We start from the raw sequence: 26219 nt of genomic DNA, 5'->3' as shown, positions 1-26219 counted from the left end.
TATGACTGTGCTTCTGCCTTCTCCATTGATTTGGAAGGAACCTTGGCATTTTCTTTTGCAAAAAAAAAAAGGGGGGGGAGTAATTTTCTACCTTTTTTACTTAGGTCATCGTAGTGATTATGTTGTCAGCTTTTCCATTCTTTAAATTTCAGTCTGACAATGGCTGTTCTAAGATTTTTTTTTTAAAAGTGAAAGTGATATACATGATATGAAACATATTTACTTCCAGCTGGATAGAGCCCTTCCTTAATTTTGAAGCAAACCCCATTTGATTATTCTGAAAATAGCTTGCTTTTATATGGTACTTTTAGCAGTTTTGTAAAAGTGCTTTATTCATGATAAACCCGAGAGCTCAAGTATTTTGTTCCTATTTTACAGATGAACCTCAGGTTGACTTGACGTTTCTAATATGTGGTTCTACCTTGCCTTACCTCTGGAAAGAAATATTAAATTAGAGGGAAGAAGCTCTGCTCTTATCCCTTATTGTCAAAACTGTTTAACAACCACCGAGTTTTAGTAAAGTAGTGCTACAGTTCAAATGGTGCCAACATGAGATAGTTGATTGTATTATTTTTATGAGAATAGGTTACTGTGCACCTTATATTTTTGAGGTATTCCAAACTTTTTTTTGGAATTGTGATGCCCCACCATTGCTTAATGATATTCCTTTTCAAGCAACATCAAAGACTTACTCCTTGGCTTTTTTTTTTTTTTAAGGCTTAAAGAATCTATATGTGTATTGGTACTTGTTCTGGTAATGTAGATTGTGGACCTTCTAAAACTTAGACTGGGTGACAGGAAAAATAAAAGGTCACCCTACGTCCAATCTGGTTATGAACATGGAACTTTTTTTAATTAAAATTTTACTTTGAGAATGTTATGATATGCTTTGAAATAAATGACTCCTGAAGGTGTTAAAGCAACCAGTGTCAGGAATTTCTGATTCTTTGGTTTCCAACTTTCTTCCACCTTTTATATAGGATATCCAAAAACTTTGAGATCCAAAGTTTTTCATTGTACTAAAATTTCATCCTTTCAAATGATTGAAGTTTCTTAACCTGTAAAAGAAAGATTTGGAGGGACATGGTAGATGATCTTCAAATTAAAGGGATAATATATTCTGGGTAACTTCTGTAATTTTTAGTTAGTCTCAAGCAATGACCAGAGGATGAACTTTATAAAATTGTAGATAAGATCCTGGCATTAGATGGACTAGATGACCTCTAAGGTTTCTTATGATTCTTTGCTGCTTTGAATATTGTTCTAAATGAATGGATCATGATTAGGGCTTGAGCATCTTTTTGTGAAATGTTTTCTTTGAATGATAATAGGATTTGACCTTAAATGGCTTTTTTTTTTTTTTGATTTCACAAATAGGTAAATAGCTGCCAAGGAAAAAGGAGTAAGTGCTGGTAACACTAAGATAAATCTGAAAATAATTCATTTATGCCTTCTAATTTGTCATTTCTTTTTTCTCCAAAATATTAACTGTCTGTATGGAATTAGTTTTGTGCCTTTTTTCTTTGCTGTGCTTTTAATTTTAAGTAGGAATGTCTTTTTATTGTTAAAATAAAGGTAAAGTTTGATATGCCTTTTTTTTTTTGTATCATGTTTTTCTACATTTTGTTGTATACTGCCAGCTAAGGCTTCAATACTTAATAAATATTTGTTCAATGAATGATTAGGTTAGCTAGGGAAGTTTTTTCCCAAGACAAGCACAGATGTGGACAACTTAAACAATTCTCTGTCATCTTAGAAAATTTGTGACATTTTCTACGGTATTGAAATTGTTTTCTTCATTTTGGGTTTCATTTGCATATCACATTGAATATTTTGACGGAACTGGATAAAAAATTTTTCCTTTGTGGCTACTCTAGAAAAAAAAGGAAGATACTCCAAATTAGTAGTCAAAAAATTTAGAGTTCTGTGTATATTAACTTTTTAATTGGTAAAGTTTTATTATTATGAATCATACTTGAAGGCTCTATCACGTTGTCAGTTTGTATATCCATTATTGCTGCAGGCATAGCTTGTTTGTGATTTGGTAGATGGTCTTTGTGTAGTGCTGTGGCCAAAAACTTCACATTATAGCCAACTTAATAAAGAGGCTCTGTGAAGTGCTAAGGTAGGTCTTAGAATGGCAAAGGAGCCTGCTAGTTGAACTTCTGTACCATTTGGGGCTTTTCCAAACCCAAGTTGTCAAATTTTAGGTTTGTAAAATAGTGAAAATTATTTCTGTCACCGCAACTCTGTGAGGTATGTAATAGTATTGACTCTTAACAGATAAGGAACTCAGAGAGGTTATTTGTTAGTGGCAAAGATCCAAGTTTGTATTTTTTCCACAATATTATGTTGCTTCTTAGAATTCTAGTTCTTTCAGGTATTGTAAATAGTTGAAAATAGAGAAACTTAGCTTTTCTCCTAGAGAGCCAAATAAATGGATTTGAATAAATTTTAAAGAGACATGAAGTTGTTGGATGAAGAGGCTTTTTTTAAAACCAGTCTCTAAAAGAAAGTTATTATGAGCAGTACAAATCAAACAGAATTATAAAATTGTAAACTCCAAGTTTATTAGCAGTTTGCTAAAAGGAAACCGTGGCTGTAAGAAAATTAGATAAAGTAATAGCATCTTTCTTACTCACTCTTTTTCTTGTTTTTTCAGTCTGTATACTTGCCAGATTTTGTTGTAAAGCAAATTCTTTGTGGTTTTTACTGTTGAAGTAAAGAAGGCACTGTCTAGTTTGTAATGTGAAATTTTCAGATTCAAATCTGAAGTAAGACCTTACTTTACAGCCAGAAAGAAAGGTGATATGAGGAACTGCTTTATAGACAGGAATACAGTGTGTCTACGTGGAGATACTGATTTGGGGGTACAACTGAATCTGATGTATAGGAAGGCACTTTATAATGGTTTGGTCTGTGTGTGAGTTTTACACATAATGCAGCACAATGTTTTGTAACTGGACAGAGTTCCTTAAAGGCCTTATTAAAATTTCCAAGATGTTAATTGTTTGGTGCTAGTCTTTTTTTGTTTTTTCAAAGTAACAATGCATTGAAGGCATCCTTGTATTTTTTTAAAAAAATAGGTTTTACTAATACATTTTATTGTATCACAGCAGGCACTTCCCCAAAAGATACAAACTGACTTACAAAATACATCTGCCCTCACCAAAAAGGTTAATTTATTATTGATTTTTAACAGGGAAGAATGTATCCTTTAACTTTGCCAGTGTGGAACTAATATTGGGACTACTGTTGCCTGTTATAGACATCAATGAATGCAGTTAAGATTTATGCTCATTACTTCCTAGGGAAAGTGAATTTACAGTACTTAAGACAATGCCACACTGTAGTTAGTGTTTGCTTAGTCATTACCATACAGTTGTAGAAATACTTCAGAGACTTGTTGGCCCTCGATTAGCCTAACTGGTGGTCTGGCCTTCTCTTTGTTTTATGCAAAATTCCCATTAGTGTTAATGAGAACTATGGGCACTTTAGGGCTTAGGGAGACCCCCCACTGAAAGCGTCAAGTTCTCCTAAGGTTCGTGAGATATAATTAGAATAATGGGGGAGAGATGCTTGGAAATTAATCAAAGACGGGGAGGGCGGGGAGGGGGAGGACGGAGTTTAAAAAGCAGAACCATCAGGTAAACTAATTGCATGTAAGATACGAACTATGTAAATACCTTGGAGTGAAGTTTTTACTATATCAATAACTTATTTTCTATTTACATTTTAAGATTAACTTTTTTCTGACTTGAAATTGCTATAGAATAGGGTCCCTTAAATTACAGTGAAATCAACTAATCACGGTGTCCAATTTTAAGAACGGACATGGTGTTTCTAAACTTGGAGCTTTTAAGATAGTTTGGCAAGTATTTCAATATAATTGATTTCATTTGTAATCATGTATTTAAAACGTTCTTCTGAGAATGGGTCTATAGGGTTCACCAGACTGCCAAAGGGGATCCATGACACACAAAAAAATTAAAAGCATAGCCTTGGAATGTGTTAACTATTTTATAGTATTGTGGAGTTTAGAATTTTTAATCCTTATTTATATAAATATGTATAAGTATATAAAAAAGCAATCTTAATTTTAAAAAAGTTATTGCTACTTTAGAGACATTAAATATTTGTACAGACAAATCATGAATATAACTAATACAGTAGCATACATGCTTCTCAGGAGCTAAGGATTTTTTGAGATAAAGAGAAAGCATGTTAAAAATAGTTTACAATAAGATTAGGAATCAAGATATGGTAGGCTCAACACTGGCTTATGAGCAAGGAAGAATTTATAAAATTAAGTAGTAGTATAGATAGTTGACGCAGGAATCTGTTCATATGTCCGTTCTTAAAATGATCCTGCAGGGACAATTGGCTGGGCCTCCAAGAATATTGGTGTAAATACTTTATTTTCTCAGCTACACCCAAATATGCCTGTAATTTAGATCATTAAATCATTTAGGTAAATTGGCATGTACCTTTTTTTATACTGCCTAAACTAATGTTTTTAATTGTGAATGACTGTCAACATGAGTTTATTTATAAAATAAAGTGAAACTTTAAAAGCATTGTGGTTTTAGATGGAAGGGCATATCCATGTAATTAGTATGGGAGGAAATGTTCCATTTTATGATAAATTTAGACATAAAATATCAGTGATTAAAAAGAAATGGGGCTCTTAATTTTGATACTAAAGATTTCCAAAATGGTTTTATTTTTTCCATTTGACTCCAAATCTACATTTTAGAATGACCAGAAATAGTAAGCTTTTAGAAACACCATGATTAGTTGATTTCACTGTAATTTAAGGGACATTTTAAAGAACAACATAAAATCAACTGTTTAACCTTTGTAATGGTTCAGAGTTTATAGTGCAGTTAAAGTCCACTATCATTAAGCTTTCTAGTTAATGTTTGTTTTGTTGTATTGCCATGTGTTGTGTAAGCTCTGAATTAGCAAGTGTAAGCTCTGATAGCTACACCCTTTAATATATGCACAGCCAACTTTATTTTAAAACCTATTGGTTTTTTCCTTTGTAATTAAAAAAAATTAGCTATTTCTGTGGTGTGTGTGTGTACATGCACGCGTGTGCCTGCGTGTAAATAAGTTTTGCAAATTTTAAAGATGCTGGCTATATGCATGTTGCCCCCAAGAGGTTACTCATACTTACAATAATTTAAATGATGTAAATAAAAATTCCAGAAGTAGTTTTAAGAATAATCCTGATAATTTGTAGCAAGATTTAGAACTTTGCTTTCTATAAAGGGGTTAGAGAATGAGAATGTTTGTAATGAATTATACCCAGAATAGTCTCAACTATTCTTAGACTTGTATTTATTTTTAACAAGTGGGCAAATACCCTTAGTTCTCAGGATAGTTAATACTACATCTTAAGAATTAGGATGATATAATGGAGATACTTATCAGAATCAATAAACAAGTACTTTTTATAAAATTTGCTTTTTAAAAATAAGTTTTTGGAGAGATTTTTAAATTTAATAATATTCCTTGGCAATTGGTGATGCAGACTGGACTTATGATTTCATTGGTCTAAGCAATTCCTGGTTAAAGGAGTTTCTTTCCATGAATACAGCTTAGCACCTTATCTGCAACTTTTAGGGTTAGAGGGTTGCCTAGAACATTTAAAGATTAAGTGACTTCTTTAGGGTCTGGTCACCCAGTCAGTAGTGTCAGAGGTAGGACTTGATCTTTCTGGTACTGATGCTAGTTAGTTTTCTATCTGCCATGCTTTTTCTTTATTCCTAAGAATTGCTTAGTTGAAATGGCAACTAATATGTTTAGTTGCTAGTTATGTAGTAGACGAGAATTTTTACCACCCACCCCCCAAAAAAGTAATTGTCTACTGACTATTTGAAGTGGGGGGGGGTAGGAGGCAAAAAAGTTGAGTGAGAAAAGTTAGGACAGTAACTAATAAGTAAGACAGCTTTTAAAAACCAGTATTTTAGACATAAGTATTTCCTTTGGAACTTAACAATTAATGTGATTAAAATACTTAAGATAACTTAATGGAACAATCATTTAATAAAGCCACTATTTAAGTTTTAGTCCTTCTTGACTTAAGTTTTGCGATCCTATTTGTTAAAAATGTCATATTATATATGGAAAAATATAAATTACTATGGTTTTGGATGTCTTGTGGAAGTAGAGCTCATGAATACTGAATTAGAATATAACTTCTAGGTTTTTCTGAATAACCTATTGCATGACTTTTTTTTAAATTAGTGGGTTTTTTTTCTCCCTGTTGGCCTTGTAGAAGAAGAAGATGGAGTGTGGGAGAATGGACTTTCCTATGAATGCCGTACTCTGCTTTTCAAAGCTGTCCACAATCTTTTGGAGAGGTGTTTAATGAACCGTAACTTTGTACGAATTGGCAAGTGGTTTGTGAAACCTTATGAAAAAGATGAAAAACCTATAAATAAAAGGTAAGATATCTTGCTTTAACTTTCATTTGTTATTTGAGTTTGTTTTTCTTTGGGGAAACAGTTATAAAGAAGATTTGGAATAAGATAAACTCTGAAGTTTAGATCTGTAGTTGTCTCAAAATAATGGTATAGTCATTTCGTATAGTAGAAATGTAAAGTGAAAAGAGGAGTAGGTGAAGAGATTACATCTACTAAAGTGAAATCTTCTTTGGTTGGTAATCTAAGAAAATTAGTTTATCAAACTTGTTAGGTACTTGCTGTGTGCAAAATACTGAGGATACCAGAAATGGAAAAAAATTAATCTTTGCCCTAAAGGAGCTAACAGTCTAATGGAGGATGTGACATGCACACAAATAAGTATGCTATAAGTTGTACTATGACAGAGACCAAAGATACAAGATCTTGCTTTGTAAGAGATCCAAAGAGATAAGAAATTGAGAACAGAGGAATAATTTTCAGCCTGGAAGAGTATTGTATTTTGTCTGAAAAGTCTTTGTGTAAAATCATAGATTTAGAGATCATTTAGTGCAAGACCCTCATTTTATGGATGAGGAAAGTAAGGGCCGGTGAGGTTAAGTGACAATGCCAAGATTGCACAAAAGGAATAAGTTGTAAAGCTATTGATGAACCCAGGTCCTCTGACTCCAAATCTAACTTTCTGCTATACCGTAATGATTTAAGATAGTTTATGAATTACATCGAAGGAATAAAAGAATTTCTGTAGACAGCCACATAGGGAATCTGGCCTCAGAAGCTTTTACTAGCTGTGTGAGCCTGGGCAAGTCACTTAACCCTATTTGCCTCAGTTTCTCCATCTATAGAATGAGCTGGAGAAAAAGATGGTGAACCACTCTAGTATCTTTGCCAAGAAAACCCCAGATGGGGTCACAGAGTAGGACATGACTAACAACAAGAACATGGGGAATAGCCTGTGTAAATGCATAGAGGTAGGTGAGCAGAAAATTCAGAGGGGAAAAGCTAGTATTGTAATTTTCCTGGGATGTGTAAAGATTAGTGTGAGATAAGAGTAAATTGAAGTACCTAAAAACGCATCTGGACCATTGAGCTCGGTGTTGGTGGATAGTTGTGGGAGTGGTGCCTTAAAAGCTTACAGTGATGTGGAAAGGAAAAACACGCTATACAGCTATAATAGACAGTATTAAGTGCTTTAGGAAATTGTAAATTGAAATGCCATGAGATGTTGTCAACATGAAGACCATCGAAAACTTTATGGAAGAGGTGGCATTTGATTTAGACCTTGGAAAAATAAAAAAGAAGGAAGTAATATGTGACAAGCCTTGAATAATAAGTAGAAATTCACTGGGCAAGTAAGGAGGGACAATCTAGTTGTGGGGGCAAAGGCAGGAACATACATTGTGTGGAATCAAACAGTAGAGGATTACTTGAAAAGGTAGGGCCATACTAGATTGTAGGCTTTGATTGCTAGGTAAAAGATTTTGAATCGTACTCTAAATCACAAAATCTCAGCATTGGAAGGGACCTTGAAAGTCTTACACATGACTGCTCAGAAATCTCGCTTCACAGCATACCAGACAAGTAATCTAGCTCTTGCTAGAAGACTTCTAGTGTGTGTGAGAAATGCTATTCCTCTCCAGCATAGCTCATTCTTTTGTATAATTCTGACACTCTGGCTTTGGGACCCTGAGAAAGTCACTTAACCTCTCAGTGCTCTGGGTAGCTCTTTAAAACCTTAAATTGCTGAGAAGGTGCTAAGCTGTAGTTGTAGGAGTTTTTCTTAACCCAGAAGTTTGCAGAGCTAGTCCCTAGCTTTAATTGTTGGAAAGGTTTTCCTTACATTGAACTAAAATCTGCCCTTATTTGCAACTTTGATCTTCTAGTTTTCCCAAACAGAACAAGTCTAAGCCTTCTGCACGATAGCCTGATGGCCTTTAGTCTCTTCCCTATTCTGGTTCTCTTCCTCTGGATGCTCTTTAGCAGACTCATGTTCAAGTTTGTCAGAAACTTTTTAGGTCTTAATTTTGTCATCCATCATGTTAACTATTCTTCCCAGATTTGATTCATCTACAGATTTGATAAGTACACTAAATTATACCTTAAAAGGATCAGTAAAAAGTTAAAAAAATAGCAAGAAAGAACCCCCTGGAGCAGTGTATTAGGGATCTCCTTCCAAGCTGACATTGAGCCATTAATGACAACTTTTTTAGATCTTGGCCATTCAAGCTCCAAATCTTGTATTAACTACTATCATCTAGCTCACACATCTGTCTCATTAACAAGGGATTCAGTACATGAGATTCCAGCAATAAGAAGCCATTAAAATTGCTTGGGGAGGGTCATGGCCAGATCTTTACATAAGGAAGATTATTCTGGCAGTAGAATGAAGGATGGATTGGAGGGCAAAAAAAGAATGGGAAAGACCTGTTAGGAGGCTATTGAAATACTCTAGGCAGGTGTAGTGAAGGCTTGTATTATAGTGAAAGTAGTAGTATTAGAAAAGCGTTCAGTATTTGATTGTATAAGTGAAGTCAGACATCTTCATTAGGAAAATTATTCTGGCACTTTGTGAAAGGCATCTTAGAAAATGGAGGGACTAAAGATAGACCAGTTTAGAACTTTACAGTAGTCCAGACAAGAAATGGGAAGGGCCTGAACCAGTTTGGTGATTTTGAATGTGGAGAGAAAGGGATAGAACAATTTGGGGAGGTTCAAATAAACAGAACTTGACAACTGTTTGACTGTATGTAGTGAAAAAGGAAGAGTTACCAATCCAAGAGAAATAGCACATTTGGGAGGTGGGTGGTTTTTTGTTTTTGGTGAGGGCAGGGAAATGTTCAGGTGTTTTAGCAGGTTTAGGGTTGTGGTGGAACTTACAGGGGGAGATAACAGTATACAGCTGTAAATATGTAAAACAGGAGCTCAGGACAGAGATTAGGGCTGGATGTATAAATTAAATCTTCTGTTCAGGTAAGGTAGTGGGTATGGATGAGATCTCCAGGAGAGATTGAGAAGGCAGAGGACAGAACCTTAGAGGACTTTTTTTGAATAGGAGCAAGACTAACTTGTATCATATTGTACATAGTGTATTCTTGGAGACATTATTCAACCTAATGTGTCCAAATTCATGTAAAGAAAAGTTTTTTTACTCTATAAAATTCTTCAACCTTTAAGGAGTTTACAGTTGGTTACATTTTCTTTTAACATTTAATAGTATTTCATTTTTTTTCCAATTACATGTAAAGATAGTTTCCAACATTCATTTTTGTAAGATTTTGAGTTCCAAATTTTTCTCCATCCCTCTCTTCCCTCCCCCCTCTGCCCTCTCCAAGATAGCGAGCAATCTGATATAGGTTATACATGTACAGTCATGTTAAACATATTTCCACATTAGTCATGATGTGAAAGAAGAACAAAAGGGGAAACCACGAAAAAGAAAAAACAAAAAAAATGAAAATAATATGCTTCAATCTGCATTGAGACTCAAAAGTTCTATCTCTGGATATGGTCAGCATTTTCCATCATGAGTCTTTTGGAATTGTCTTCGATCATTGTGTTGCTGAGAAGAGCTAAGTCTATGGCAGCTGATCATCAAAGAATGTTGCTGTTACTTTGTACAATGTTCTCCTAGTACTCATTTCACTCAGTATCAGTTCGTGTAAGTCTTTCTGAGTTTTTCTGAAATCTACCTGCTCATCATTTCTTATAGAGCAATAAGAATACCGTTGCATTCATATACCACACCCAATTGATGGGCGTCCTCTCAATTTCCAATTTTTTGCCGAGTTGAGGTTACGTTGAGTAAATTTGATAATACTACTTGGCGTGGTAGTTTTTGTAGATGGGTATACAAAAAAATTTAAGAGAGATCTCTTTGGAGTGTCAGTAGCCTCCTAACAAAGACTTGTTGGTGTATTTTAACTATGCTATGTATTTAACTATTGTAGTATAGTATGTAACTATACTATATACTGTAATTATTCAGCCCATTTTGAGACAGAAGTGTAATTCTCCCTTTTCTAATTTTGACAAAGATTAATTATTAAAACTGGCCAGGTAGCTTGTGAGAAACTTAATTGGACCAAGGAAAAATTATACTCAAAATCATTGGGAATTGAACAATATGAGAAGAGAAAAAATATTATACTTCTTGGGTTCCCCTTATTCTTGATGTTGTTCAGTTGTGTCTGATGCTTCATGACCACATTTGGGATTTTCTTGGCAGTGATACTGGAATGGTTTGCCATTTGCTTCTCCAGCTCATTTTACAGATGAGGAAACTGAGGCAAACAGGATTAATTGACTAGCCCAGCGTCACACAACTAGTGTCTGAAGCTGGATTTGAACTCAGGGTCTTCCTGTCTTCAGGCCTAGTTCTCTAGTCACTAGGCCGCCTAGCTGCCCTCATTGGGTTCCCCATCTCCTACTAATAACTGTCATAGGCAGAGAAATGAGCAGGGGAAAATGGGTTTAAATTTCTGTGATTAAATATTTAATTCCTATCTTTTTTAAAAATTCAGCTTCAGGACATTTAACTTTTAGAATAGCCTACCCAACAAGATAATAGAATGCTATCTGAAATGATCTTCAGAAGTTGATTAGAAATTAAAAAAACATGTTAGGTGGCATAGTAGATAAAAGTGCCAGACCTGGAGTCAGTAAGACCTGCATTCACATACTGAGATGCTGGCTTTGGGATTTTGGGCAAATCACTTAACCTTTTGTCTGTCTCAGTTTCCTCATATGTAAAATGGAGTTAAAAATAGCACCTACCTTCAAGGGTTATTGAAAGGATAAAACGAGATATTTGTAAAGTGCTTTGCAAACTTCAAAACACTACACAAATGCTTGCTATTATAATATTTATTATTTTACCCACTTTTACAGCAGGGGGCTAAACAAGATGATAAAGGCACTTTAACAATCATCTTAGAGCAGTGCCTTGCATATGGTAGGTAGTATATATTAATTGAATTGATTTTCCTGGAATCTTTGGTACTTTTAGTCCCGTTCCCCCCAACCATTTGCCTTATTGCTTGCTTCTGACTCCCTCCCTCTGATTAAGATTTCCTTAGGGGCTAGATCTCAAAGCATTCCAGTGTCTTCCCACACTGGGCAATTTATGGATGACAAGCTTAGGTTTCTTCTCTACTCCAACTTTTGAGTGGTCAGAACTGGCCCCATCTGGATCCTGTCCTCTTCCCTCAGGCTTGATGAAGTCCTGCACGGATTTCCACGTGCACAGTGTCCTGTTTTGGTGACCTGTCCCATTCCTTCTTTTCCTTAGTTCTTTGGCCAGGCACCAGCAGTTCAGAGCCTGCTGTCTTTGTCACTGGTAGTTCAGAGCATTGAAGCGAGTTTGGTGCTTCCAGGTTGCAGTCCCTAGTAGCCTTTTCTCCAGAAGGACTTTGGCCACACTGGCTCTTGAGGCCCAAGGAAACTTCCATATCCAGGAGTCAGGGTCTCTATAGCACTGGAAGGAGGGAGAGGAGACTGAGGTGTAGGGATGGGTTTTGATATTTGATATAGACCTGTGTTCTGTCCTTGGTTCTGCTAGTGCAGAGGTGGTGTGTTGTCCTGAGTGAGCTCAAGGTCATTGAGCATCGGTTCTGGATTTTGGGTTGGTTTTTTTCCAACTTTTTTTGGATTTTTGGTGTCCTGGGCCATGGAAATAACTGAATTTGCTTTATCTTTGGTACATAATTTATTTTGGGGAGGTTTAAGAGGTTGTAGGGATTAGAGAAAATGTCTAGTTCACTATCGTGTTGCTCACATGATGCCCCCCCCCCGCCCCAGTTGAATTGATTTAATAAAGAAATACATATTCTGTTCATTTTAGTTGTAGGACTTTTTTGCTTTCCATGGAAGAGTATTTTATCAAACTTTATGGGAAGGAGGAAGAAACATTAGTAGATGAGGTATTCTTAAGCTATTCTGTTAATAACTGTCTTGTTATTTTCTGTGCTATTTTTTTGGATGTGGTTCCCATAGAGAATTATTACAAGTGCTTATTTAGTTCATTGATATCCATGTGGAACTTACTGCAGAAAAATAGTTGAGTCTACACTACGTGTTAAGCTTGTATACTCATAAATTCCTGATACATCTAGGAAGATATTTATGGTAGAAAAAGTTCATTAAGATAATAAGATAAGCTTTAGATATATGCCATCTAGTAGGTTAGTAGTGTGTGTTGATACATGAGGTTTGCATCTTCATCAGCTGTTTAAATTTCCCCAAAAAGCATAGAAAATGTTATCTTCTCATAGAAATTATTTCATTTTACTCTTCTTCAACCATAGAGGGAGAATTATAATTGACTTTTCTGTTAAATGAATATAAAAATATAATTCTGTTATTAAATCTATTTTTTGGAATTTGTACTCTGCAGTAAAAAGCTGTTGATCTTTGCCCTTAACTTGAAGAGGCACTGTAGGTTGGTGACTCATGAAAGATGAGGTGAATCCCTGCCAGGTGTAAAACAATAAAGACTGGGTTAGAGACACAGTTAAATACAATCTCTAAGCCTGACCCAGGGACTAAGTGCCTTTTAAGAAGGTGATAAACTATTCATTCAATGTGTAATGAATTATGAGATACTTAAGCATTGTGGGCAAGAAAGAATGGGAACTTCCCCCTGCCCCCTTTTTTTAAAGAAAGAAGAGTGTCTCTATGGGATTTTTTTCCCTCCAAAATGAAACCATTATGTTTATGTGTATGAAAACCACTAATTGTCAGGAAAAACTCCTGAAGGCCAATTACTGAAATGGAGTTTAAATGGCAGATTTTTAATCAAGTCTGACTCTAGTCCTAATTATTTCCCCTTTAAATATAGGGATCTGTTGGAGGTAGCAACACCTGCAGGTGGAATTTCATTCCACTAAACTAACTCAAGTTTTGACAAGTACAGGGCTATGACAATTACTACATTTTGTCGTCCCTTCTCTCATAAGCCAGATGAATCAGTTATTGTGTCCTTTAGACAGCCGCGTGGAGAGGACAGAGCCACAGCAATGTCCCAGATTGCCTAGAAAAGACCCATTTTTGTTAGCAATGGACTATTTAGATTGGGGTTATAGTTCTTGTAGTTTCCACAGCTTTCTTCTTGCTTCCCATGTTTATCTGTTCTAGACTGGAGCTACTTGTATCTCCCCTAGTGCCAGTCATCAAGGGTAAATTATATATTAATTTTGTGTTCAGTAGTTGTCTTTTGATGAACAAAAACTACTCTGGCATAGTGTCTGGAATTCTGGACTTGGAGTCAGGATTGTATGGCTTCATACTTAGCCTTTATCACTTAATAACTTTGTGACCATGAGCAAATTAGTAGTCCCTCTGAAAGAGTAGGTCATAAACTGGTTTGCATTCTGCATTGGTAGAATATGTTCCATCAGTGTCAGAATCACAGATCCTTTTTATATTGACTCAAAAAAGGATATAATAAATACAATTCCTAGTTGTCTATACTGCTCACTTTCTTAGGAATTTGAATTCCATGTCTTCAGACTTTCCAGGCATTTTCATGAGACAACTTAATTGTTAAAAATTATTCTCCTCTTTCTGATGAGAAAAAAATATTTTTGGCTATCCTTTGAACAAAATTCACTCCTAGTAAATATAAATTGAAAACAAGTATTTAATTTCCCTTAAAACTGTAGTTTGCTCATTAATTAAAAAAAAAAGTTGACTGCTCAATTAACAGTCTTCAGAATGGGAATTTTAAAAACATCTAGATATATAGTCTTTCACAACATGAGTATTGTGAAAGGGTTATACATAATGATACGCATGTGGCCTATGTTGAATTGCTGGACATCTTAGGGAGGGTGGGTAGGAAGGGAAGAGGGGAGAGAATTTGGAACTCAAAGTTTTAAAAATTTTGTTCAAAAACAAAAAAAAAAAGTTTTTGCATGCAACTGGAAAATAAGATACACAGGCAATGGGGCATAGAAATTTATCTTGCCCTACAAGAAAGGAAGGGAAAAGGGGATGGGAGTGGGGTGGGGTGACAGAAGGGAAGGCTGACTGGGGAAGAGGGCAACCAGAATATATGCCATCTTGGAGTGGGGGGGAGGGTAGAAATGGGGAGAGAATTTGTAATTCAAACTCTTGTGAAAATCAATGCTGAAAACTAAATGTATTAAATAAAAAAATATTAAAAAAAAATCTAGATAGCTCTTAGAACACAGGCAAAGCTGTAGGGCATGAAAAACTGAAAATAGATTGCACCCTATCAAAAGCCCTTGCAATGTGGTGTACCTTCAAGTGACAGGAGCACTCCAGTGCTTGCAGTTGCAGGCCAGAATAACAACGTTGTTTCTACATATTCTTCAATGTATTGCTCAAATGTTAGGTTCTAGAATATGTACAAAAGGTCCATAGATAATAAAGCTGTTCAGCCTTACCTGGATAGATAGCTTTTATCTTTTCTTGGAAATATATTGCACATATTTACATCTAAAAGTGTATTGTTGTTACTTTAATAATAATATTATCAATCTATTCTTGAAAGCTTACCGTAATGGCAGGGCTGCATAAGGGAGTAAACCTCTCTTCTCACTCCCCCCTCCTCCCAAGAGATTGTAGCTTAGCATTTCTTTAGAGTAAGTGTGACTTAGAGCACAAAAGAGATTTGACTGAATTCCCAGTAATAATAGCTAATGTATAGTATTTTGAGGTTTGCAAAGCACATTACGATATTATCTCATTTGATACTATCTGTCCTTAAGACTTAGATAATCTAGTAATGCTAAGAATAGATTGGCTGTGGTAGATTGTGTGTGTGTGTGTGTGTGTGTGTGTGTGAGATTTGGGTATTCTATAGGCATGTTTTCATCTATTTAGTTTGCACAGTTCTAATACTTAAATAGGGAGTATTCCATTCTATACTAGGAAAAATATGGTGTCTCTTTTCTTCATTTCCAAAATGCTATATACCCCATCCGTGTTTGTTATATGTACGTTGGGTTCTAAGTTCCTAGAAAGCAGAGATTTTTTTTTTGCATACTTCACCCCTTCTTGATATGATAGGTGCCCAAATATTTTGTGAATAAAGTGTCATAAAGATAAAAATGCTGTGAAGTCTAGAATAATACCTCAAAATAAAAACTACTCTGAATTCAAGGTATAGTGCTTTATGTCGCTGCTTATTGGGATTTTTTGCCATATAGAATTAAAGGGTAATGGTAGTAATAGTTTTTAAACTATAATACTGCATTTAATTTACTATAGCAATATTTAATATTAATTCAGAAATTGAAGTAACTTTTCAGGATTTTACATGTAAAAATATTCTCACACTTTGCACAAAAATGATTTTATTTTTTAAAACTTTTTTTTTTAACAACAGTGTTAATGAGACTGTATTAAAAACATGTGCTAACAGTATAGCCAGTAATATTTTTCTTCTACTGTAGACAGCTGGAATTGAAAGCTGCTGTAAGTAGGACAGTGCAGGATAAACAGCAGGAGCTGAGAGCAGTGATCACATGACTGTCTCTTTGGAATATTGGGTTGCTACAGAGACTTCTAGGAGACATATTTAGCACTTTACATCAGAAAGCTGTATTCTTCTTTCTTCCTTAAAAATACAAATGGTCATTTTAGGAGAGTGAAAGGAGGAGTATCAGAGGAGGGGAATGGTCTTCTTGTGGAGCAGTGTGACTTAAACTGTCTTGAGAATGTTTGACAACTAAGACATTTAATTTAGTTTTTGTACATTTTGTTTAGGTATTTGTTTGCATTTTCGTTGGAGTCAGAAAAGAACTAAATGATGATTTGTTAAATTTTTCTTTGGAAAATTTGTTAGTATGTTTTATGTATTAGCTTAAGAAGCATATTTCCTTGATTGTTAAGGGAGGAATTTATGTAAAATTCTGTTCTCTTAGCCTTTGTCTTAGAAATTTCTTTTTCAGTTAACAAGCATTTTTTTTTCTTCTCCCTCCTACCTGTTCTCCCCTGAAGAAAAATAAAAACTATACATACTCTTGTAACAAATGTCCGTAGTTGAGCAATAAATTCATTTATTCCCTTTGTCTTTGAAGATATAAGAACTTGAAGCATTTGTTTTAGGTTACTTATACTTGCAAATATTTGCAATTCAGATTTTTAAAAATATGTTATAGAGAAAACAGTTCTTAATCATTTAGTTGTAGCAGACACTCTTTGATGTTTAAAAATAACCAAACAGGTTCCTGTCCCTGTGATTTTAAAAATTCGTCATTTATGTTTTATCCCTTTTTTCTTGATTTTATTTTAACTTCATGATCTTTCAATTCTCATCTCTATTGTATTTTTGTGTATTTAGAGAGCTACTAATGCCATTTAAAAAAAATCTCTTTGATAAATTTGTAAGAAGACTAATGTTTCAAAACAGTTATTCAAGACAGTCCTTTATTTTGTTTTTAGCACTAGCCCCCATTAAAGGTCAGTTTATCATTTGTTGTCATAGTTCTTTATTACTATTTTATCTTGCTCTGAGTTTCCTACATGTCCCCTTTAGTTTTCACATAAATATTTTTGAGGAAAAAAAGTGAGCTTCTGTAGATCTATCCATTACATAACACATTAGAAATATCACTGTTTTATGAATTTATCTTTAGTGATTAAAGCACTAAAATGTTGATGGTTTTAATTCTCCTACCATCTTTTCTGGGTAAATCACTAACATTTATATAGTGCTTTAAGGTTTGCAGTACTTTGCCAGTGTTATCTTATTTCATCCTTACAACATGTTACCCTTTTTGGTAAGTCCTGTTATTTTCCTCATTTTGCAAATAAGGAAACTAATTCAGAGAGGTTTAGAGACTTGTATAGTATCACAGGGTTACTGCCTGAGGCAAGATTCAAACTTTGCCAGCTTTACCATTCAACTAATCATTTTAGGAAATGAAATGTAATGCATATTACTGTTTCCCTGCCTTACTGAGAAAACAGAACTTAGGATAAAAAAAAAAGACATGAAGGCTAGGTATATTGATAGTTAATCCAAAGGTATAGAAAAAATAAAAATAAGGTTTGATAAATATCCAGGTTTTATAGTAACTAGTATAGCTAGTTGTCAGGTATTCTGCATATAGAATGTATCTTTTGGTCTTTTACAGTACTTTTTCCTTTTCAGGTGTTTCTGGGAGAAATGAATATATTGTGCTAAAAAATTAAAGTTAAAAAAATCCCTATATTCAAATGATGACAATTGCAAGATTTTTTTAAATTCTAAGAATTGCATAGTTATCATATATTTAAAGAATTCTAATGACATAGAGGTTTTACCCAATTCTCTACATTACAGCAGCCTTAATTCCTGAGAGTTGACATGCAAGAACACAGTGCTGACTTCTGGGTACAAAAACTTACAGGAAAATTTAATTATTTTCTCCCTATTAGTGAAGTAAATAAGGATGTCAGAATTTGTTTACTGCCAGTGAAAAAAATAATGAAAGGAGAAACTTACCAAACACAAAAGTTCTGAAATATCTTTACCTCTCAAGGGAAGAGAAATATTGGGAACTTTGACTTTTTTATGTAAATAGACACTGGATTAAGGTTAATGGAGTATGATTGATTGTCCAGAGCCATAGTGTTTTGGGAGGAGGTTTATTAATCCATTATAATTTAAAGGAGATTGCTATTCTAAATATTGATACCTGGACAAGATTAGCTCTTTTATACAAGTAGACAATTAACATTTGTTTTGAAATAGGGACTTTTTTTTTTAGTGGCTTATTTTAGTGGCATATTTAGAATCAACAAGCATTTATTGAGTACCTACTGTGATCCATTCAACATTGAGAGGGGCTGGGCCAGACAGACAAAAACAAAGCAGCCCTTACTGGGAAGAAGTTTAAAGGCTCCAAGAGTGAAGCTTGCAGAAACGCTGGTAGAGAACTTAGCTTAGTTTGGAGCTGTATGGATAGATATGTTCTTGCTGAATCATAGAAACAATCCAAATTTTTAAATCTGCTGTTAGATTACTGAAAAGACAAATATAGATATGAGTCCACAAGCACTTATTTAGTGTGGGCTCTGTGCCAGGAACTGTTAGGTGATAGGAATACAAAGACAAAAATCAAGTAGTTTGCCCCTCCAAGGAGCTTGTGTGCTACTAAAGGGAGACAACATGTACATGTTTAAGTATATACAAACTAATTTGGCCAGAGAGGCGCTAGCAACTGAATGGATCAGAAAAAGCCTCATGAGACGGGGTATTAGAATTGAGTGTTGAAGGAAATTAAAGATTCTAAGTCATGGAGATAAGGGAAATTTGTTCCAAGCATATTTGGGGGTAGAGCAGCCTGTGCTAAAGCAAAGACAGTAGATGAAATGTTATGTGTGAAGAACATCTAGAAAGCCAGAATGCTGGAGGGGAAGTGAGATATAATAAGCTTGGAAAGGTAGGTTGAGGCCAAGTTATAAAGGGCTTTAGATGCCAGAGGATTTTGTTTATTTTAAAGGCAATAGGGAGCCACTGGAATTTGAGTAGAGGGAATGACACAGTCTGATTGGTGCCTTAGGAAAGACATCCTTGTATAAGATGGGTAATATAATATTTACTTCTGCCTGAAAAGTGGCAAGCTCAGTAACTGTTAATGAGTGGGAAATATAAGTGGCCTGTCCTGATGACTTCTTTTGAGTCAGGATTCACTACCACCTAAATCTTATATTCCATTTATAGAGATCAAAAGGCTAGTCCATTCACACTTTTATCTAAGGTGTATGTAGCATTAGCTTAAGTGAAGTATCTAGTTAAAATAATAAGTCTGTTTGCTGGTGGAGATTCCTTAGGGTCTTTTTGATTGATAGCCGCCATACTAATCAATCGACTTTATTATTTGTCAGTTACACCAGTATCCACTCAAACAAATATTGTTCACTTCCCTGCTAGCTACCTCTAGGTATTTTAATGAAGTTCAACTTGGCTATTTTTTGAAGACTGCTAGGTTTTTTAACCTGTTGTGGAAATGTACAGGAATTATTTATTTTAATATGTATATAATATAGTGACTAAATCGTGAGTAGGATGCATTTAGAAGAATTGTTTTTAAGAATGAAAATGTGAATGAAAAGGTGGAAAAAGAAAGAGTGCATAAAGAAGGTGCTCTTCTCCTCTACATTATTTTTTTACCTCATTCTCTTTCCTTCCTCTGTTTCCCCCTTTATTCTTGGAGTTGACTCTTCCAGGAATATGATTGTAGTACAGACTAATTCTGTGGATGTACTTATCTGCATCCTGGGGCATTTTTGCTTTGAACACTGTACAACTCTTTGCAACCTGCTCACTCAGATAAATCTTTTTAAATGTGCTATTTGATGGCATAATTTCTTGGTAAGTAGCAAGCTTGACTAGCATCAAATAGAGTAAATGGATCTGTTACACAAACAGGAAATATTTGGTAGTCATATCAAAGTATATTTTGGAAAACAAACCCTAGTTTTTTATTTTAGTCACATCACTTTAAAACTTAACTTTTACTCTTTTTTTTTTTTTTAATCAGTGAACACTTGTCCTGCTCTTTCACTTTTTTCTTGCATGGGGACAGCAATGTTTGTACCAGCGTGGAAATTAACCAGCACCAGCCTGTATATCTTCTTAGTGAAGAGCACATCACCCTTGCTCAACAATCTAATAACCCTTTTCAAGGTATGTTTCCTTCAATTTTGTTTTCCCTTTTTGGACAGTTTTTCTGTCAATTTATGCCCTAGGAATATCCTTACTAAGAACAGAAATTTTCAGTTGTGAATTCTTAAGGCTTCTCCTTCTGAGCCTTTCAGTAATTCTTTTCTATTACTGATGAATGAAAACTTGTCATAGCTAAGTATTATCAGAAAGCCCTTGAACATAGATATTAAGATTTCATATTAATGTATGTCAGTGAGGTATGAAGTTGTTATAAGATGAATCCTAGTATGGGATTTTTTGGGTTATTATAGAATTCCTTTTTCTAAAATACTATAAAAGACATTTTCTGTACTGCTGACTAAAACAGTCTGGTATGATATCACTTTTTAAATGCATAAGGGACTTGATTTTAAATGTTCATATTCTATATTCCACATTCATCTTTCCTCCCTCCCAGTAATACAGCTCCTTGAGAGCAGAGTCCATAGTTTGTAGGGACCATGATTTTTTGTTGTTTTTCTTGTATGATAGTAGCATCTAGTAGATGTTTAATAAATGCTTATTGTAATGACGAGACTTTTTGTGTTTCTAGTTATTTTAAGTCCATTTGGATTAAATGGCACTCTGACAGGACAAGCATTCAAGATGTCTGATTCATCCACCAAGAAATTGATAGGTGAATGGAAACAATTTTATCCTATTTCATCATGCTTGAAGGAGGTATCAGAAGAAAAGCAGGAAGATATGGATTGGGAAGATGACTCTCTAGCTGCTGTGGAAGTTCTTGTTGGTATGCATTCTTTACATATAGGTGCTAAAGAAAATTTTTTTTGGAGAAACATGGGACACTTTCAGTTATTTTAACTTCCTTTCAATGGAGAAATACTGTTTTGAAAGCATAAACTTCTCCAAAAGTTTCATTATAACGTAACAATGAAAGAAGAGAAACATGAGCATATCTTCAGAAATACTATGATAAATATGCTTAATAATAAAGCCAATATACTTAAAGTAATAGTTTAACTGATGACTCATGGAATAACACTTAGATGCAGAAATGGATTTATAGAAATAATAATGAATTACACTAAAGGTAACAGTATTGCAAAATATCTGAAATTTCCTCAAGGTGGGTACTTCTTCCAGTGGCACAGATCACAGTCCACCCTTGCATATTAACCTTTTATCCTTGAATTTTTTTTTTATAGGATCCTTCCTAGAGGGTCTAGTCAACATTTTGAAGACCTATTCATAAGTCTTTTTAACTGTTTTAAACTGCATTCCAACTGCTGTTTAGTTATCCTGTGCTCTCTGTACATGACCACCCCACATCTTTTCTGATTCTGTTTCTTTTGTAAAAATGATCATTAGTGATAAGCTAAAACCTGCTTTCACCTACCATGCATTGCTATTATTACCTGCAATTTTGATTCTTTGTGTGTAGTAGCATTCACAGCCCTATGTAGCATCATTGAGGGAATAATGGTCTTAATTTGGATTTTGTGTTAGGAGGTAAGTTGAAATTAATATGAAAGCACTGCAATTTTTCCAGTGCAGCCCAGCACCGTATCTCCTCTTGTAGTATCTACCTAAGATGCATGTATTTATAGATTATCCATCCAACTCTGAATTTGGTCATGTGGCTTTTTTTTCCTGAGTAGATTGTTAGTCTCATTCTTTTAAGTGACTATGGGTCTCCTTGAGGAGACCTGATATTATTCTGGGACTTGATGCAATTATCTCAATGCTATCTACAGAATTTTAGAAGACTTCACCCTTTTCTCTTTCCACTAGGTTGGCTTCTACAGCAAAATACCTTTTACCTAGTGTGTGGATCTCCCTTTTTCATGGCTTGCTTTAATATAAATAACTTGATTCAGCAATATTCTGATGATGTTTTATTTAGCAATATTGTATGATATGTGCACAGAAAAGTGCCTTTAAGCTCTTTCATTCTACCAACTTGAATGATTTGGAAAAAACAAAACACAATAAAGTAACAGTGCAATCTTATATTCTATTCATATGTCAATCAGCTATGTGATTGAAGATGTGATGTGCTGTAGAAAATTGTTGGCAAAAGGCTGCTTCTCTTCTTTTTTATTAAGGATACTCTCAATTCATGCACAGATTATTCACAAAGATTTTACAGCAGTTAGTGGACATATGAGTGTGTTACTGCTACTGCCACTGTTGCCTTTTAGGTGATAATAAACATCCATTATTTTTTCCATTCTCTCCACTCCTGCCCCCTAGCATTTAATATCTTCTCTTTGAGAGTACTTGGAAAAATTAGTCCTTGTTTTTCATCTGTATCTGATCTGCTTGGTGTGGTATGTGTTCCATTGGTTCTTCCCAAATTTATCTTGAGTGTCATTATCAAGTCCTTAGAAAGCACATTGAAAACTGAGATATCCATATGCAGTGGTTTAACTGTTCTTGATGATAATGGATCCCTACAGAAATACTGGCAAATCTTCACCCCCACCTGCCCCGTGTGTCTGTAAGCACCTTTCCAGTTTCAATTAGGATGGTCCACTGTAGTAGCCTCTTCAAATTTTCTGCAGACTTTTCCCTTTCACTTTACTTCATTATTTTGAAACTAGATAGGCCTTTATGTTCTGCCATCCTCTTCTGTAACATTTTGTAAATGAATTTTTTAAAAATTCTAACTGGTGTTGCCATTGGCCATGCCTCTCTGCTTGGCAGAGGAATTAAGAGTTTTGCAGACTGAGTCTGTGTTTCTAGATGCTTGGCTTCCTTATGGAGGCAGCTTTTTTTTTTTTTCCTTTGGTATAGAAATTGGTCCATGTCAATTTCTTTTCCAGTATCCATTTCCCACAGTTTGGTGTCAGTACCTTTTTTGAGTAGGCCAGGTTGGAACTGTTTTAATCACATTCAATTATATATAATTTCTCAACTTTATCTTTTGGTAGCGATTTTGACATTTTGCTCTAAATTAGTTGGTCTGACTGCACACATCCAACTGATTATAAAATAATTCTTCTATTGTACTTGAATATCCAGCACTTAGCATGGTGCTTGGCACATAATAGCCATTTAATAAATAATTGTTGGCTGATGGTTGGTAACCAGTCCTCTGCATTTTAGGGATTGTAAACCAGGTTCATTCTTTGTGATATGATTCAATGTTTGCCATGCTCAGTACCTTCTAAATTCTTTTCGAGGTTGTAAATAGCTGGACAGCAATGGTGTTCCCAGTGATTGGAGAAAAGTTAAATAGTGATGTGAATATAAGAGAATGTTATACTATAAGAAATATTAACTACAAGGAATATAAAGAAATAGGGGAAAACAGGTGATGTAAGGTGAACAAATTAGAACCAAAAGGACAGTATGCATATGTGTTGACTACTGCTATGTAAATAATAACAGAGATATTAATACAGTCAGGATAAACACACAGAAAAGGTTGAGAGGGATGTGGAAATTAATAAACACTGAACAAAATACTAACAAGTTTATGGTTTCCATCAACTTTTTCTGTATATTGTTATGGTAATTACAATAATTTTTTTGTCTTGTTTGAATATTGACTATTTAAGCTAACAACAATGAAGGAAAAAAGCAGTGTGAGGACATGATCTTGAGGTGTTTTTTTTTCCCATATCTATATCTACATATACACATATATAAAGAAAACACTATTGTCTTCTTTAGATCTATTTATACCTGGATGTATAAAATTTTAATTGTCATAGCCAACTTGAATTTCACTATTCTAGTTCTGCTCTTAGTATTTTCATATACTTTCACATATAGAAAGACACATGATTTTGGTTGCATTAAAAATCATAAAACTTGTCTTTAGCAATTGAGATAAATACTTGACTTTTCCCCTTCCTTCAGCTGGTGTGCGAATGATCTATCCAGCATGCTTTGTGTTAGTTCCTCAGTCAGACATTCCTACTCCTAGCTCCGTGGGATCTTCTCATTGTTCAACTACTTGCTTGGGTGTCCACCAAGTGCCTGCTTCTACAAGAGATCCTGCCATGTCTTCAGTAACTCTGACTCCACCTACATCCCCTGAGGAAGTCCAAACAGGTATTATAATTATAAATAACTTATTTTCTAACTCTTAATAGATTTGGTTTTTGATTGGTGACTTCAACATATATATTTTTCTTAGGGATATACTAAGTTCTAAAATTGTTTTTGCCTTACTAATTTCCATTTTTAAAATGTAAAAACATTATTACATTTTTGTTACTTAGATCAAAATGCTAACTATAAACTTGTTTTGGTAGTGGAGCTATTATGAAATAAGAACAATATTCTATAAATATTTTTTTTAAAAAAGCAATGGAGTAGATGTCACCAACTTTTTTTGGACATTTACTTGGTACTTCAGTTTCTTAATTTGCAAAATGGGGAAACATTCTCAATTGTAGTGTTCAGAGAAATAAAAAATGTGAATATTTTATATACTTTGATTTGTTTTGCAGTTAGCCCTAGTTGGACAACTCTTTAGATTTTGTTTATGCACTCCATCTAATGCTATGAGGAGAAATTTAATGAGTTTAAAGGCAAATTAGAGAAGAGTAGAAATGACTTTCATTGTTCATGGTTTAGGCTATATCTAACATTCTTCATTAGAAGGATTTACGTGTACAAGGTCTTTCACACCTCCCTTTAAAGCACTGTGTAGCTAGAATTTGCTCTCTTACTCATCCTTTGTCATTTGCCAGTTGACTTGCTTACTTTTCATTATATGTGACAACCCCAGACTGGTTAAAAAGTGAAGAAAATATTAGAATCATTCATAGTTAAGCCAAAAATGTTCAATTCTAGCCTTGAGTTACTTGACTGGTGCAAAAATCTTTTAAACAATCAGCCCAGAGAATTTCAGATGCGTTAAGATAGCTAAAATATTTTTTTAAAAAATCATTTTCTCTAATTTAAAGACTTCCATTTAGGTTGCCTGTGCATTTAGAGATGGAGGTGATAAACAATCTAGGATCATGCCTTGTACCTCTTAACACTGGCTTTGGTAGTGCTTTAGGGATTGACCTAGCGTGGTTAGCTAGAGCATTCCTGAAAATTACTCCCACTGGGTGTGGGTCCATTCTCAGACAACTACTAAGAGCTTGTTAAATAACATTCTTAAGTATGCTAAGCTCAGTGAGTTAGGACAAGCAATTCAGTTCTTTTAGTTTATAGGCAGGTCTATCCCTTTTCAATAACCCCCTTCCAAGATACTTTTTAAAAATACCATTGTCATGTTGTTTTGAGGGGCACAGTTACAAAGGCAGGTATCATATTTTAAGTTATGCAATATTAACTAGACAAATGAAGAGGTTATTAAAAATGGGGACAACCTAGCTTTTATATTAGTAATATACACCAATGCTTACTGCTGTGTATCCTGGTTTGAGAGATACTTTTCACTGGAGAGAAATGGTAGTAAATGGGAAATGTGCGGAGAATGGTTGTTTCCAAGTTCCATGCTTTCTGCAAAATAAAATTGCCTGATTTCTCTTTCTTCTTCCATGAATGAAGAATATATCTATACTGCTTCTGTATACCCCTTACTTTGATGTAATATGGCTTATAGTGGCAGTATTTTTACTATTTAAAAATGCATCTTCCCCCCCCCCACCTTGTTATAACTAGTTACTGCCGTCTAAGTGCTTGCATATTTAATTGGTTGTTTAAAATAGTCCTTTCTTAATGGGTACTGAATACTGTCTCATTTTTAGAACTTCTGTTTTTAAGATTTTTTTTCCTGTGGCTACTTAAACAGTATTTTAAAACAAATTTTTTAAAAATTTATTTCTTTGTGAATGGATTCATTGAATACCTGGAATCAGTTTTGTCAGAGCAATTGATTAAAAAACAAACCTATTAAAACAGATTCATTTACTTTACTTCTTCTACCCTGTATTCTGTTTTTTTTTTTTTTCCACAGTTGATGCCCAGTCTGCTCAAAAATGGGTCAAATTTCCTTCTGTTTCTGATGGATTCAATTCAGATAGTACTAGCCATCATGGTGGGAAAATACCCAGAAAACTAGCCAATCAGGTTGTGGATAGAGTTTGGCAGGAATGCAATATGAACAGAGCACAGAACAAGTATGTATTTCTATTAAGTTTTGAAATGGTATGTTGAAAATTTTCATTTCCAAGACTTTAAAGTTTTAATTGCTTATTTTT

General features: G+C 34.5%; 1 protein-coding gene across 1 annotated transcript in view; it reads left to right on the top strand.

The window, feature by feature from the left end:
- MED13 (mediator complex subunit 13) overlaps positions 1 to 26219 on the top strand; it is an 86682-nt gene that overhangs the window by 5779 nt on the left and 54684 nt on the right. Inside the window, exons 3-7 of the mRNA XM_036755966.1 lie at positions 6284 to 6452; positions 19922 to 20067; positions 20639 to 20836; positions 23917 to 24111; positions 25976 to 26138. Coding sequence (XP_036611861.1) covers positions 6284 to 6452; positions 19922 to 20067; positions 20639 to 20836; positions 23917 to 24111; positions 25976 to 26138 — 871 coding nt within the window. The remainder of the gene's footprint in view (positions 1 to 6283; positions 6453 to 19921; positions 20068 to 20638; positions 20837 to 23916; positions 24112 to 25975; positions 26139 to 26219) is intronic.

The sequence above is a fragment of the Trichosurus vulpecula genome, chromosome 4 (assembly GCF_011100635.1).
Source record: "Trichosurus vulpecula isolate mTriVul1 chromosome 4, mTriVul1.pri, whole genome shotgun sequence".
In the NCBI taxonomy this organism is placed as follows: Eukaryota; Metazoa; Chordata; class Mammalia; order Diprotodontia; family Phalangeridae; genus Trichosurus; species Trichosurus vulpecula.
Note: the sequence above shows the minus strand (reverse complement) of the source record. Positions and strands in the feature narration are given on the sequence as shown.